The sequence below is a fragment of the Glycine max genome, chromosome 15, assembly GCF_000004515.6.
Source record: "Glycine max cultivar Williams 82 chromosome 15, Glycine_max_v4.0, whole genome shotgun sequence".
NCBI classification, from domain to species: domain Eukaryota; kingdom Viridiplantae; phylum Streptophyta; class Magnoliopsida; order Fabales; family Fabaceae; genus Glycine; species Glycine max.
The window spans coordinates 5,209,229-5,225,190 of record NC_038251.2 but is presented as its reverse complement, the minus strand read 5'-3'; the positions used below and the strand labels follow the sequence as shown (position 1 = coordinate 5,225,190).

The 15,962-nt window shown below is 31.8% G+C and overlaps 1 protein-coding gene across 3 annotated transcripts; it reads right to left on the bottom strand.

Annotated features, from left to right (window-relative positions):
• Positions 1 to 6,314: 6,314 nt before the first annotated feature.
• On the bottom strand, positions 6,315 to 12,212 carry LOC100816862 (lysine histidine transporter-like 8). 3 transcript variants are annotated; one of them, XM_006597337.3, is made up of 7 exons: positions 11,877 to 12,212; positions 10,781 to 10,965; positions 10,260 to 10,645; positions 9,098 to 9,231; positions 8,365 to 8,792; positions 8,142 to 8,273; positions 6,315 to 7,262 (listed from the first exon to the last, which is right to left on the bottom strand). In XM_006597337.3, the coding sequence occupies exons 3-7, from the start codon at positions 10,628 to 10,630 to the stop codon at positions 6,777 to 6,779; spliced, it is 1,551 nt and encodes a 516-aa protein (XP_006597400.1). In that variant the 5' UTR covers positions 10,631 to 10,645; positions 10,781 to 10,965; positions 11,877 to 12,212; the 3' UTR covers positions 6,315 to 6,776. The 3 variants fall into 3 exon arrangements, with proteins under 3 accessions (XP_006597400.1, XP_040865840.1, XP_003545851.1); XM_041009906.1 differs by having other exon boundaries at positions 10,260 to 10,965; XM_003545803.4 differs by lacking the exon at positions 10,781 to 10,965.
• Between the last annotated feature and the right edge of the window lie 3,750 nt (positions 12,213 to 15,962).

Here is a 15,962-nt window from a genome sequence, read left to right as displayed (position 1 = left end):
TGAATAATTTGAAGAGTATAGTCATATTGTTGGCACTATCAGGTTCTAATGATAATGATGTAAAGCTCTTGTTATTTCTCAGATAAGCAATTCTTTCATGACGTGGAGCATATGGAAGTATGATCTCATCCAATCCTTTTCATGACGCGCATGTATATACCAGTTGATCTATTAATTATACGTGGTCTTTAATTTTGATGAGAGTGATATTTTGTTGCTGTAATCAATGGTTAATCAAACAGAGTTTACCAGCTGATTGTTGTACATGTATAGATGATGCTACTTGTTGGTTTTGATCCAAACCATCCATGTTCTTCTAAGCCCAGGATATATCTGGGCTTCCTGTTTGGGCCTTGACCCACCAGCGTGACGGAAGCAGATTTTTGTTTTGGAGATTTCTTCCTGAAGAAGGGTTTCGTTAGAAAAAGGAAATGCCCTTCGGTTTTTTGTTAACAACTAAATATTCATCACTTCTCTCTCTCTCTATCATTACATGGTAGGAAGTTTTTCGGTGTGAATAAAATACGAATGAATGTGAAAGAATTTTATCAGTTCAATAATAAATTAAAGCATATTTTAGATAAAACATTTACTACACATATCATGCTGAGAAAAGCTTGTTGTCTACTTCTTGAGCCTTCACTGTCCTGTCGTGTAACTACCCTTTTTTAGTTCGTCCATGAGGTTGTAAAAAGATAAATAAGGACAAAGTGTGTTTTGTAAGTACTCATCTCATGTCTTTTGTAAGTACACTTCAAATTTTGGTTAACAAAAAAAATTTTAGTGTGTTTGATTTCATGTTTAATATTCAAAAATTTCATTGAAATACTAGCTAACATAATTTTATGTACATGTTTGATTTCATGTTTAGGAATAGATTCTAAGTCTAAAATTAATTTTAAATTAAAACACCTTTAATTAGTTTTTACATTTATTAACTTATATTTAGATTAAAAATATTTAAATTCAAATCACATTATTTCAAAATCAGTTTTATCAATCATCATCCAAATAGGAGGGATGAAAATAAAAGAATGAACAAAAACAAGTGAAAAATAAAATATAAATTAAAGTTGATTGGAGAGAACAGAAAAAAGATAAGAAGAAAAGAGATACAAGTGAAAATAAGTGACAAATAATGGAGTGGATCTCAACATTTTTAAAATTATTTTTACTCTTTTTTTTCTTTTTTTTTTTTGCAGAAAATATATATGTATTAATAAAAGTACTAGCAATACCATGGTAAGTAGACTCAAATAATGCTGCCGTTATAACATAATATTTTTTACTCTTACCAAACAGCTCAACTCAATTCCATCTTCTTTTTCCGTCTATTAATTTCTCTCTTACCCAATAACCTCTTAGAGTTTAGTCAAAGTAAACAATCCTACTTCAGATACAGCATTATCATATTTTTTAGTATAATTTTGTGCATGAAAAAAAGTATATTTAAGATACTTTTAATAAAAAAAAATGTATATTACGATGTTACTTCCTTCATAGTTTCTTATCGTGTGCGTTAAAGCTGTGTGTCAGTACCACAGAAGCTTAATTAGTGAAAATAGATATCAGGGATCCGCTTTTCAAATATAAGAATCTTCTTTAATCAACCTAAGATCAATTGTAGAAAACAAGCCGTGATCGATACTCTCCACCGTAGTGTAACTAATATAAGCAAATTCAGTTAACTTAATTAATATTAATTACTTTAACAGTGAGAATGATTTCTACAATTGATCCTCCCAAGATATGCGCAGCTTGTCTAAATGCAATGTGACAATTGAGAATGTATTATTAAGTGCAACTTCTCCACCTAAATTAAATTAGTTTTTAATCAATTTTAAAATAGTTCTAAGAGTCAAATTAATTTTGAATTAGTTTTTAAATTATTTATTTTTTAATAAAAAAAATTAAATGAAAATCAGTCTGATTAATTGAATTGATTTATAAAAATAATTGGATTAACCGAATTAATTTTATAGAATAGTGCACTTATTTTTCTTAAATTAGTCTAAAAAAAGTCAATTCAAGTTAAGTTAAATTTCATTATAATTTGATTCAATCTAAACTTTTTTTTTTCACACCACTGGCCCCAGCAACATTTTTCCCTATAATATCGGGGACAGAATCAGAGAGATGGGCATTGGGTAGCACAATTCAACTACAAAGGCTACTTGAATCGTCTTAGGTAGTGGCTTCCCTGACTAATTCCAAAAAGCGTCTGTATCATTCAGTTTTAATTGGATCTACATGCTTAAGATTTATCAATTTAGATGCTAAATGAATCGACTCAAATATAACATTACTATATAATTTGTATTAGATCTAAAAAAATATAATAAATTATATTTTCACACTTAATGTTTTTGGACTTTACTTCCTTTTTTAGAGACACGACCTACTAACGTCAATTGGGTCATCTAAAAATTTGAATAGAGACAGATGGCCACAATTCAGTATCCCCTGCCACTGTTGCTCATCTTTCTTATTAGACAAAAAATGCTGATAGGAAAACGACACATCCAATTTTGTGGATTTGTCTATCATGTGTTGTTAGCAATGGAACGCAGATCAGCAAAGAAGCACCCACCAGGGATAGTCCCAAGAGAGATACCAAGAAACCAGCCCACTATCAAGATTATGTCTGAATCACACAGTATATTCTTGCTGAGTAGATATTAGGATAATAGCAATTACAATTCTGTTATAGGAAATTGGTTTGAGACAATAACCAATTCTGTTATAGTTCCCTTTTCAAGTTAGTTACAGGGCAGCTGGATAATTATTGAAATTCAGCTTTATTATCAAATTCCATGTTATAAATACAGCATGAGTAATAAAATCAGCAAGAAGAATGTTTACCTTTAGCTTGTAGCGTGTAGTAGATAATTAAACTCCTAACAGTCTTCAATTTGATTTTCTGTTTGGCTCACGTTGTCTGTCTCGGTTGAAATGTTGGGTGTCTCATTCTGGCAGTGACATATATTTTAGAGTGACGACTCACTTCGGATCAAACCATATCTACACTTCTCTCTAAAGGTGTCAACTTGTCAAAATATATTTTTTCTAATTTTATTATTGATTGAATTCACACGTGACAGCACAAGTGAGGAACATAGAAAGTCATGTATATATGGTCAAAGAAAGAGTAAAAAAAGCAAGTGGGAAGGGATTTGAATGAAGTATAGCCCCAAAGCGAGGCACTTTAGTAACATGCGGTCTATATAATAGGCAAACGTGGAAGGTCTAGAAGTAGAAGAAAAGAAGCAGATTTGGGTGAGATGAAGGATGGAAAAAGCTTTCCCAGGATGTTCTCTGGGCGTCCAATTCCAAAGAGGGGACAAGTGAAGGTTGCAGTTGTATTGGGCTTGGCTCATTCCATTGCTGCCATCTTTTGTTGTGGTGCTAATGAGTACAACAACTCTTGAGCAATGAGTTCAGTATCATTTAGCTGAATTTGCATAATTTTTGTACTTATCAAGTGGAAGCATTTTGTGATCTGAACTTTATTTATTTAAGCATGATCGCTGTCCACATGCGAAATCTTTAATTTTAGTTAATTGAGCAACCCTTCAACACTCTGCTCTGTACTTAACTAAATTAAGGAATTAACCATGTTGATCTTTTGTAGTTGGGCTAAAGAATTGAGCTTTGTTATACTATCATCTTTTGAAGGTCAGCTAGCTTAACATCCTGGCAGGAACAAATTTACCAATTAAAATGTACTATTTATTAAAAGAGTTAAAATGCTCGCATATTATAAATAAGAAATAGAGAGGTTCATGAAAGTGAAGTGATTTTCTACGCTCAAAAGAAAAGATCAGAGAGAGCGTTATGGAATGGTGAGTTGTGGTAGAAGCCACTTTTGATTTTGATTTTGATTTTGACGGAGTTGCCATTAGCTAAACGACAAAACCCAGGCTCAGAGATTCTACAGCACAAAGATCACACCATTACTATTACTAAGGCTTATCTTAATCCGATTAAATTATAAACAAATACTTTATTTACTACTTCAAATTAATAATAAATAATATTTTAATTTTTTGTTTATTTTAATATTTTTAAGAACTAAGTTAAGTTATTACTAGTTAGTACTTTTTTTAAGTATCATATAAGATTAAATTAAATCAAATAACTTTTTCACACATCAAATTGAGTACAAATAGATATCATGAATTTGATACCTTGGATTTAATATGCTAGAATTGTATGAATTGTTATTTTTTTTTTTTTAAGTGGGAATGAGCATTTTTTTAACACATTGATATTTTTACATCACCATTTTTGCATCATATATAAAATATAGTACTTTATATATATATATATATATATATATATATATATATATATATATATATATATATATATATATATATATATATATAAATAATTTATATTTTGGTTTATCTACTAATTTGTTTACACTAATCAAACGAAAAAGTAATGTGAACATTTTTAGGAGCGACTATATTCATTTAATTTTTGCATACAAGTTTTAAATATTTTTCTTTCACGAGATTGGAAAATACTTTCCTTTAATTTCCGTTTGCAATATGTGATCATTACATTTCAGTAGCAATAAAAACAAATGATAAATCTTGTAAAAATAATAATGAATAATGTATTGTAATAATGCATATAAATTCAAGTGTTCTTACATTAAAAAAAAAATAAAAAAATCAATGTGTTCGCCTAGAGAGTAGCATCGGGCCCCCTAAGTTGACCTCTTTCTCTTCTTTTATTTTTTGTTTTCATAAATATCCATTGACCACTCGACTCTCCTTTTCCAATTTTGACTACATGTGTCTTCCCCCACACCTTCTTCTGCCTCTCACTCTTTTCACTCGAGTAATATACAAATGTAATTGACGAATACTTCCTCCGAATTTTCCATTCAAATCAAGCACCAATTATTCATCAATAGTATGCATTATGTAATCTTTTTCCTTTCAAAAAGCAAAATATGTAACCTCTTCTGTCATCAGCATTGAAATTTTATAATCTTTAAGCATCCGAGTCACTGACGATAAGCATGTTATAGGCAATTCAAAACTTTTTCTGACAAATCCGTATAAAATAATAACTTTTGTTAAAATTAATAAATCATGTCCTATATAAAATACGTAATCTCTTGTGTCATCAGCAAATAAATTGATAAATAACTTGATGAATAATCTTAACAACTCGGAAAAAAAAAACTGCCCCATTGACGCATTAACAAAAACTTTTGTTCCATGAGATGATAGTGATTATTAGGAGAGGACAAACTAGTGTGAGTGTGCTGCTTTAAAGCTCTTGAAAGGAAAAATAATTGGATAAACCTTGAAAGGTCAAGAATCGAAGAATACATGAGCAAGTTGAATAATATAACGGAAGACATTATTGGGGAAGTTGGTCCATAATTGACGCAACGGCTTAAACAATCTTAAACGCATTTGAACTTTGAAGTACAATTCTTACTTAATGATTTATTTCTTTAATTTTGTCATCTCTCTTTAAAGCACATCATCAACCACATATGCGAGATTTCAAGTGGTATGCATAGTGCAAAATAAAATTAGCATAATTAAATTGTCTAGTATAGCTGTTAATATTTATATGAGCTAATTATTAGGTATAGGTTTTGTTCTAGCCAAACAGTCACCTTTTGGAACATGATCCAAGGACTAATAGCTGTTATTCCAATAGTATTATAACTCTAAAATGTGCTACGTATAGCTGTATATTGCAATTAGTTATTTTAGTTTTCGTTAAGTAAATTATTAGAATTTTTTTATCAATAAATATTAATTATTAATTTTTATTAATATTGTTAACGAGAGATTCAAACAAGTAATTTTTTTTTCTTTCATTCTTCTTTCATCATTAGACCAATCTTATATCTCCTATTACTGCTACTTACTTTCCTATTTTGTTTTTATACCAATAATTAAGAATTATTTTTCCTCACTTGCTGCATCAAAAATTAAATCACAAGCTTAGTTCTAATCAGATTTGTAATATGAATATCCTTACGTTTTGTGACATTTTAGGATTCTATTTTCTAGTACCGAGACCAAAATGAACTCCTTCTTCTTCCATCATCTCTTCTAAGATTATGTTCCAATATCTTTTTGTCATTTATATTTATCCCCACACTTTTCTTTTATTTCAAAATTGAAATTCTATAAATTTTTTGAAATGAAAGAGGATAAACAATGTGTCTTAGCAAGTTTGTTTTTCACTAGATTGATAGAGAAGATTTATCTGCTCCTCATTAACCAAATTAATAGTCACCAGTACAGAGAGAGAGAGAAAAATTGAAAGGAGGATTCGCTGAGAAATTAACTTTTGAAATCACACGGGTTACAACGTACAAATAATTTGAAAGAGTTTGACGATTTTTGTTGGGGGAGGGGGGGTTGTTCTGGAGGTCTCTACAAAAATGAATAAGAGCAAACCATTAAATGTTCTAAACATAACAAGCTATATCACCCAGTGAAAAGAGAACCACAACAAGAGGAACGGTGAAGGCATGGAGAGATACTCTTTAAACTTTAGTAACTTGCAAGGTCTAACTCTGTCTCCACTTAGACATACAAGGATCATTCTCTTCATTAATTATTGGCTTTCCTTTTACCACCACTTCTCACAATACAACCAAATCTTCCACCAAAGATAGCTTAGGGCGGAAGAAGACATGCACTAACTATATTATTAGACCATTGGGAAACGCCTAAAGAGTAGCATTACCATATAGTGCATGTGCATTTGCATGGCCTATTATTAAAAATTCAATTGGGCTTGAAGAATTTAAGTTTAAGCCCATCATTGACAATGCTCCAAATACCTCCAATGGAAAAGGCCAAGCTAAAAGCAACCCCCAGCCAACCCAGAATCCAATTGAAGTACCAATTGAAGCTATATTTTGGTGGCTGCTTAATGAGAACCCACATGAAGCAAGGGTATGCAAAAGTGACTGGAAGAGTGAGTCCTCCCAACAAACCAGCAAGACTTGAGAGGAAGGGAAGTGCCACTCCTATGAAGAAGGAGACAAATCCATAGAAGACTCTAAAACCTGATCTCACCCATATGGAGCAGGGACGGTTTGTCCTACTGGTGTAACCAGCTTCAAAACTGTCAAAAGCAGGCATTGAGTATATCTGGAAACTGCTCAAACAGTTGAACACAACAAGAAGGAAAGCTAAGGCTAGTATTCCTCTTGAGATGTCATGACTGTGAAATGCATACAAAGCAGTGAGAATCCCTCCAGGAGGCATCTGTAAGAAAAAAATTGGAAAAACTAAGGGTGCTGCATGCATGATGAATACAATTATCATTATTGAAGTAATATAAAGAAACAAGTTTAATTTATATGCACCATAAATAAAAACTATCAGAGGCGTCAGTCCCCACTCCCAAGATGGTTCGTTTATTTGTTAAGTATGAAATATAATTGTGTAACTTTATATTGTCTTGCGCAATGGTTCCTAAAATTGCATATTGTCTTGCAGCACTCCTAAAATTTATGGATCAATTGCCTAAAATAACTTAGAAATAACTCTATAGAATATTAACCGTGAAACAGTACAACAATCATGAAATTTATAACAAAAATTAATGTCCTGCTTTATTTTTTTTCTTACGTTAAGGATTCAAAGCTCCCGTGATATAATCTTTTCATTTCTACCATGATTAACATAAGTTATCTTTCGTATATTATAAAATAAATATATTTTATATAGATATCATATTATTATGTCATAAATATGTATCGTTGTTATAGAATTTAATGACTCATAAACTCACTGATATTTGAGTTTGATTTCTAAAAAAAAAAAAATTTAATTGTTATTATGTTCGTAAGATGAGCCTTCCAAAGTTTGTAACAAAAAATTAATAGAATTTTTAGGGAGTAATATTTAAATAATTATAAAATAAATAAAAAAATTCAATTGTCCCTTGAATAGACTTCTCGATCCATCCCTACATATATCTAATAGTAATTCACCTTATATATTGTCAAATCATATTTAATGAATTGGATGATATCGTAAAATAATCAAATCTTATTAGATGGCTGTGTAATACACTGACATTTCATATAAAAATCAGTTGTATTTCTGTGGCATCAAGAATCTAGTTTTCAGTTTACTTACTTGGTTGCCATACGCCCAAAAGCCACCAATAGCAATAGGGAAGAGGCACATTGCAATGAAGAAATAAGCAACCTTGGCTCCTTTCCACATTGGCACACGAGCCGGGTGCTTAAAAGTTGAAGGCATTGTGGACTGAATAAAATAGAGCATATCTAAATCACTAGCTACAGAGAAACAAAATTTTAGGCAAAACTAGAATAATTTATTGTCAACTCACAAGTACCTGAATTTCTAGGGCCAAATTGTGGCCTCTGAAAGAAAAGGCTATAATTCCAAGTGCATTCATGGCAAGAAATACAGAAGCAGAAGGTTGTGCCAAAGATAGGGGTTCATAGGAGATGGAGGGTGGCCTTTGTTGGCTTACAGAGAGTACCCAAACCATGGTGGAGTAAGTTATGGCTGTCACTGCCCCGATGAGTGAGAGTCCTGCAATTGAATTGAGGTTTGGAAGCTGAGACAGGACAATGGATAGAGAAGTGAAAACCAAGTACCATTCCACTGTGGTTAAAGGATTTGAAGTACAAGTGGGACCACAAACTATTTGGAAGAACAGTTTCATGGTCTCCCCTCCTATAAGAATCAAAGCTGTTGCAGTTCCTGCTGACAAATAAACAGTTGGGAAGAGAGCAAGCCAGACTCCTAATCTTTCCCCTGCAAAAGAAGGTACAAACTAACCATTACATAATACACATAGGAATATGATGTAAATATGTAATATCCTTTTCAAATTATGCAATACAAGTTTTAGGACAGCTATATGTGTCTAAATTTTCAATCTAGTTTAAGTAGCCAGCAAGTTCTTTGATGATGGCTTTAAATCCAAAAACGCAAGTTTTAGGGCCATATATTAATCAGCTATGCTACAAAACATTTCAGCATTGTTAATTAATTAGCCTTTTTTTAACTATGTTACATCAACTTGCTAGAAAAAGTAATCGAGGGAAAGACAAGCTTACCAAATGCTGCTTGTGCTAGCTCCACATATCTGTTGTATCTTTTACCTGGAACTGCTTCGTGAAGCTGAACCAGAATCCATAACGTGTAAAGTTGCCAACAATATGCTATGGTTAAGGAAAGAATTCCCCAACTCCTGCAACATATTTGGATAAAGTATTTCTAAGTGGGCTGAAATATTTTTCATAAAATAAATTGGACAAATTCCATATTCTATAGTGTATACAAACTTTTCTAATCAACTAAATTGGACAAATTTCATATTCTATTAGTCTCTATACTATTAGACGTCTACAAATAGAAAGATAGTCAAAGGACAGGAAAGGTGCTTCCAGAACAGTATTAGAAAATGGAAATTATGATAAAAAGATGCATTCACTAATCAATTGAATGACCAACATTAGGGGCCCCTCTATTTCATTAAAAAGAGATAATATGGACAAAATTATAACTGTTCCCCAGAGTCCTAGACAATGGTGAGTTGATTGAACTTTGGGAAAAGCAAAAAATAAAGGGCCAAATTGGCAAGCATCTTGATGCCGCCCCACCCCACCCCCTTGTTTGAAATTCCTTCCATTCAAGCAATAAAACCTACGATGAACTTCGATATTTGTAAAAGGCATGCCTCGCAATTCAAAACCATCTTACTTTCATGCGTAGGGCCAAGACAAGGAGACAATATTTTCTTTTTTCTAGAGAATGAAAGTAAAGTTTCTCCTACAAATATAAGAGAAAGAAAACAAAGAAAATTCGCATGCATATTACAAAGTAAAGCATGGGATATTCCTTCATATTGAAAAAAAAAAAAAACTTTAGTTAAAACGGCGTGCTGTCATTTTGGAAGATAGCAACAAGCTAATTTGACTAAAATCAAACGAACTTAACATGGGGGTAAGATACAATCTACACGTAGGAAGGTTAAGAAAATAAATTAAATTGTACAGTAATATTTTTTCCCTTGCCACAAATTTGAGGAAAAAGATTAGAAATTATATTGATATGATAAAGTATGTCACAAATTCCTTCAAGTAAAATTGTAAAAACAAGGAAGCCATGAATAAAAAAAAATGCATGCTGTTTCACAACAGAAATTTTGACCAGTGCAGTTGAACTTGAACATATGCAAAATGTAATGTAACGTGGTGAACAGCTAGGAAAAGTTACCAGCCAAGATAAGCAAAAGCAACGGGCAAAACGAGGGCCTGAAAGCCAACACCAGCATTGAGGTTGTGAAATGCAGCATAGTGAGCATTTCCATTGCGAGACTCGGTGATGGGAAGCCAAGCATCTTGAGGGTTGAGTTTGGTAAGGTGTCCCACTTCCTCCAAGTAACCCTTCATGTTTACAAGCACTCTCTTCATTGGCGTCCCTATTGGACTCAGAAACCTTGGTGATATAAAAGAAGTTGGGGTCCATGATTTTCCTTCCTTTGATGCTGCTCTTGGTGACCTCTGCCCCGGTGTCAGTATCTCCGGGGTTGACACCCTTGGTGTCGCCGGTATAGATATCAGTTCTGTTTCTGGTCTCTCCTCCATTTTATATCACTCCACCTTATTACAAAAAACTAAAATTCTTAGACACACACACATATATAAGGTACAAGTGTGGTTGCCTTATTCATAGATTGCCTTCTATTGGAGTAAAGGAAAAGAAAACCCCATGATAGTAATTTGGAAATGGATTACCTGCACTCACGCATTCACACAATCGTGAATGTGGACTGTCTAATTTGATCAGACAGTTAGTATTTTAAATGTGTTTTTTAAGTTGAATTTACTAAAATAATTCATCAACTGTTGAATCTTTATGACAGTTCTAATCGTCTAACTGCGTGCATGCGTGCTTCCTCCGACCACAAGGAATCCGGATCCTGGTAATTTGGAAAAGTCATGATACAGCAACACTTGCTATCATGCTAATAATACGCAATTACGCATCCTATTATTGCTTAGTTGTCAAAAGTTTTATACAATCTTGTTCGACAAAACTCGCAAAAGTGATATACTTTAATGACCAAAATGTCATAGAAAACAAATTAATCATTGTTACAAGATCAATTCGTAATAAGCATGAACATTCACAATTGCTAACAATAGCTTCCCGACACTTGATTAAAGGAGGAACATCAAAATGTCATGAAACAGAACACAATATATCGAAACCCAATTTGCTTACAGAGCTCCTTAGTTTATCACGAGTAAATGGAGCTAAGCTTATGCCCTGTTCGCAGTTTTGGGTAAAAGTCATATACAGGCACACTCAAGTCAGAAATTAAAGCTTCTTCAACCAGGATAACAAAAACTACACGCTTGGAATAGAATCTGAACTCACTTTGGATTTGTATGAAGGAAAGTGAGATACACAAAAGCCATTAGGAAATTCTCAAATGGGGATTTTGCAAATCCCATAAGGCCATAATGTATACACTAACATGCTTGTCATAAAGACTAGTTTTTTTGCAATCAAACACTCTTCCAGATCTTGTTTCACTTGGATTTTATGATGGTATGAACGCACAGGGAAAACACTTTTTACATATGTTAAAGATATAAACAATAACCATTTTCTCCATCAATTTTTTTTTTCAACCAACTCATGGTCACTTCACTAGCCCGAGTCCCATACTCCAATAACAAAAAAGAACCATAGTTCCGTGACCATGAAGAAGAGAACCAGATACTAACATAATGAATGCAACACTACACATAAAGAAGCAGTGTTTTCAGAATGACTGAACCAAGAACAAACAAAACATGCAACACCATGAAAGTAAATAAGTACCTTGATATACACCCACGCTTGGAATGAGAGTAGAGGAACTTAGATCACAAGAATAAGAAGCTGCGAGTGAAAGTTCAAAGAAAGCCAGACATGGTAGGAGAAAATATCACAAACGCAGTCTTCTTTATGAACAACAACTCAGAGTGATTGAGTTCTTCTTCACTCAAGTAATCTTTCTATAACATCCTTTTTTAATTTGTAAAACTTTCTTTGGAACTAGGTATTGATGGTGTATTACATTGTCTTTCTCGAAGTGCGGCTATATAATAAATAAATAAAAGAGAAAAATGACGTTGGTACGAGAAACCATAATGTTGTTTACGACTTTGTTTACTTTGTTTGAGGAAAAAAGAAAAAGAGTCCTTCTTTCATGTGTCTGTCTCTCACTCTCACTTTCACTGGGTTGCAGAGACAGGCATAGTAGCACAGTGTGTGTTGTGTTGTGTTGGTGGGGACACAGTAGCCGAAAGGAAATGCATGTGGCCGTTGATCATTCAGGCGGTGGGCCACGTGGACCAACTCAACGGCGCCGATTGGGTTCTGCCCGAGTTGACTGCTTGGCCCACTGAATCAATGTCATTGTGAACGTGAAGTGAAGGCAGCTAGCTAGCTAGTGCTATACGGTATGGGATTCAATCATTCATGTTACTTGATGCGTCTGAATCAAAAGCTTAATCAATCAATGTTACGGTTGTGAGGTGTCGACTGTCCATTATAGCTTTCATTTAAGGAAAAGTATTTGAAATAAATAAATAATTATTGAGATATATCAATTTATTTTGAATATGATTTTTTTATATTCTTTTATGATTTATAAGATAAATACCTTTTACATTTGATTCTTTAAGCATGGTCATAAGAATGATACTAATTAGGTAAAATTGTAAATTTAATTTTCTATTTGTTTTAAAATTTAATTTTGATCTCCTTATAATTTAATTCACGAATTTAATCTTAATTGTTTATTTTGATGATTATGTGTTCCACTTTTATTAAACTTTGATTGTCATGTGTTATATTTTTATTAGATGTTAACGTTAATTAAGTGTACAAAATTAACGTCCAATAAAAATATGACATGTAATAGTCAATGTTCAATAAAAGCACAATACATAATGATTTAAATAAGCAATTAACAGTTTAATTTCATAGTTAAGGACTAGAATATGAGATTATAAAAAAATAAAGACTAAATTCATGAATTTAATATGATAAGACCAAAAACAAATCTCGAAACAAAATAAGGGGACTAAATTTATAATATTGGCTGCTGCTGATTAGTAAGAATCTTCATTTAAAGCATGCTTTCATCCAGTAAACTAGTAAATGCATTCACTCTCCTGTCTTTGTCTTGTTATTTTTTCATCTAATAAAATCCCCGTGAGTGATACTAATATAAAATTGTTTTAACTTAATGAAAAATTAATTCTTAAACTACACTCAGTAAGCTGAATCTAGTTGCTAAATGCATTTCAAGTCTTGACACAACAACTTCTTGTCGTGATTTGATTTTTTTTTTCAAATTGCATATGTAAAACATTGTAATATGTTTACAAAGTAAAAAACTAGGTTGGAATTATCTGAAAAAGTAAATTTGTAACCTATTTGTTGAATATAAAGTAAATAAGTTTAGAGTATATACTTATATAATAAATATATAGAATTTATTATGTATATTTCATTTTTATACGAGTTTTGGTCGGCCCAAAACTAAGGAATGAATTAAAATATGATTAATTTAATCTTCTAGCGTTTACTGAAAAATTATCACAAGAGATTCACAATTTCAATAAAAAGAAATTGCTTTCTTAAATTCTAATTAAAACATAATAATTAACGGAAATTTTTCTTCACTTGCAAAATCGAATGCACATGACAATGTTTATTTATTTATTATAACTGGTGTGAAGGAAGCATAAGATCCTTTGGCAAGGAGTGTTTAATGATTCCACGAATGAACAATAATTTCTGGTGAATGGCGCGTAGTAGCAATGAGCAGAGCCCAGACTCTCTCAGTCTCGACTGTCAAACAAAGCATAAAAAACAGTGGAATGACAGATAGAGGGAGGAGGGACCCTTCTCTCAAATTTAAACCTTGGAACAGTGAAAGTAAGACAGTAAAGAATTTTTCTCAGAAATTACCATCAGCCATCCACCACGTGTAACCTCTGCTGGGTTTCGCGTGTGATTCTTGTTGATCACGAACATGACTTTGTTGCCATCATATACCACAAAACATTATTGTGTTGCTTCATACCAAATCATTTCCTTTCCTTTAAGCATGAAACTCTTACCATCATGATGTTCTATGTTTCATCATAACAGAGATGATATTATATCTTCCTATAAATTTATTTAATATCGGATAAGTAAAATATTAAATCATTTAGTATTTTAAAAACATAAAATGTATTTGATTATTGAGAGAAATGATAAAAAAATACAACATTATAAGGGAATTAAAAATTATTATTTTAACTGCTATATCGCTTTGTATAATCTAATTATTAGTGATTAAAAACTAAAAATGGATATATAGTGAAATAAAAATTATAGTAAATATACTATACCCTACTCCTCTTAATTTGTTGGCTAAGGAGGTACGTCATACTGATTTTGGGCCCATTTGTTATTTATTTATTTAAAAAAACATGTTTTTTAAATGAAAAAGTAAGTTTTGTTGTGTTGTGAGACATTCCGAAACGAAAATGCATTTTTGTTTTGTATTAGAAACGCACACCCCAAATAGAAAATGGAAACATATTTTCTTGAGAAGGAGTAATTTCATAAAAAGAATAAACTAAAGAAGGGGTGTGTCGATAAAAAAAAAGTGTGCCAATATCAATGGCCTAGACACTCTCTTACTCAAGTTAGCAATGATCCCACAATGTGTGAGTGTTGCTAGGTGCACCCAGCATTATTGTTGTTATACTCAGTATTTTTTAAAAATGACAAAACTGTTCCTACTAATTTCTTTCTTTACAAATTAAATTAATCTGTAAGTTAATTCCGTAAGGGATATTTCTATCTTTTCATGGTTAATGCTGGGTGTATTAATAATAATACTGGGTACACCTAACAACACTCCCAATGTGTGCAGAATGTGAATATGTGCCCAAGTAAAATTCTTGTGTGGTGATGCTCTCTTTATGCTATTTTGTTCTTCCTATCGGTTGGACTGGATAATAACCAATAAGGACTTGGACTCTAAGCCCCGTCTGTAACTATATTATCATATTTGTTTTAATGTAGTTTTCAATCATTTTAAACTTCTCTCTCTCACACACACACACACACACATATATATATATATATATATATATATATATATATATATATATATATATATATTAAAACAACATTGAAATATATATTGAAATATTTATTAGAATGTGACACGATTCACATTGGTAGATTTATATTAGATAAAAAGTAATAAATATTTATTATAAAAAATGCGTATTTAATTATGATTTTAAGTATAAATTAATTTAATTTAAAGTATCATTTTGAATACATTTGAGTGCAAAATAGCCATGCCACATCTATTTAATTGGCGCACACACACACACACACATATATATATATATATATATATATATATATATATATATATATATATATATATATATATATATAGTATAATATTGTAAATTGATTTAGTAATGAGATTAATTTTAAAAAATTATTATTATTTTTTATTTATTTACTAGTTTGTTTTTTTGTGTAAAAAAATGTAAAACGACATTTATTATACGTTGGACGGAGTATTTGCTTGCAAGCTTTAGGTGATGGAATATCTTATTTTCTCCCTCTTCCTTTCGATACCTCCTAATGTGAATTCCTGAAGCACGACTCAAATGATGGAGTCTCTTGTAGCCAACAGGTCTAATATAAAAAGGAAAATAGAAAAGGTGGAGTAAAAACACATCATTGCTTTGCTAGTTGCTATGCTTATCAATAATTCAATTTTTCTTTTCTTCTCGATTCATTCTTTAGCTTTGGGGAATTCTGCAATGCCTAGTACATGCTGAAATAACTTACAGCAATGGCAGGTTGTAGTCAGAATGTTAATGGACTAACAAT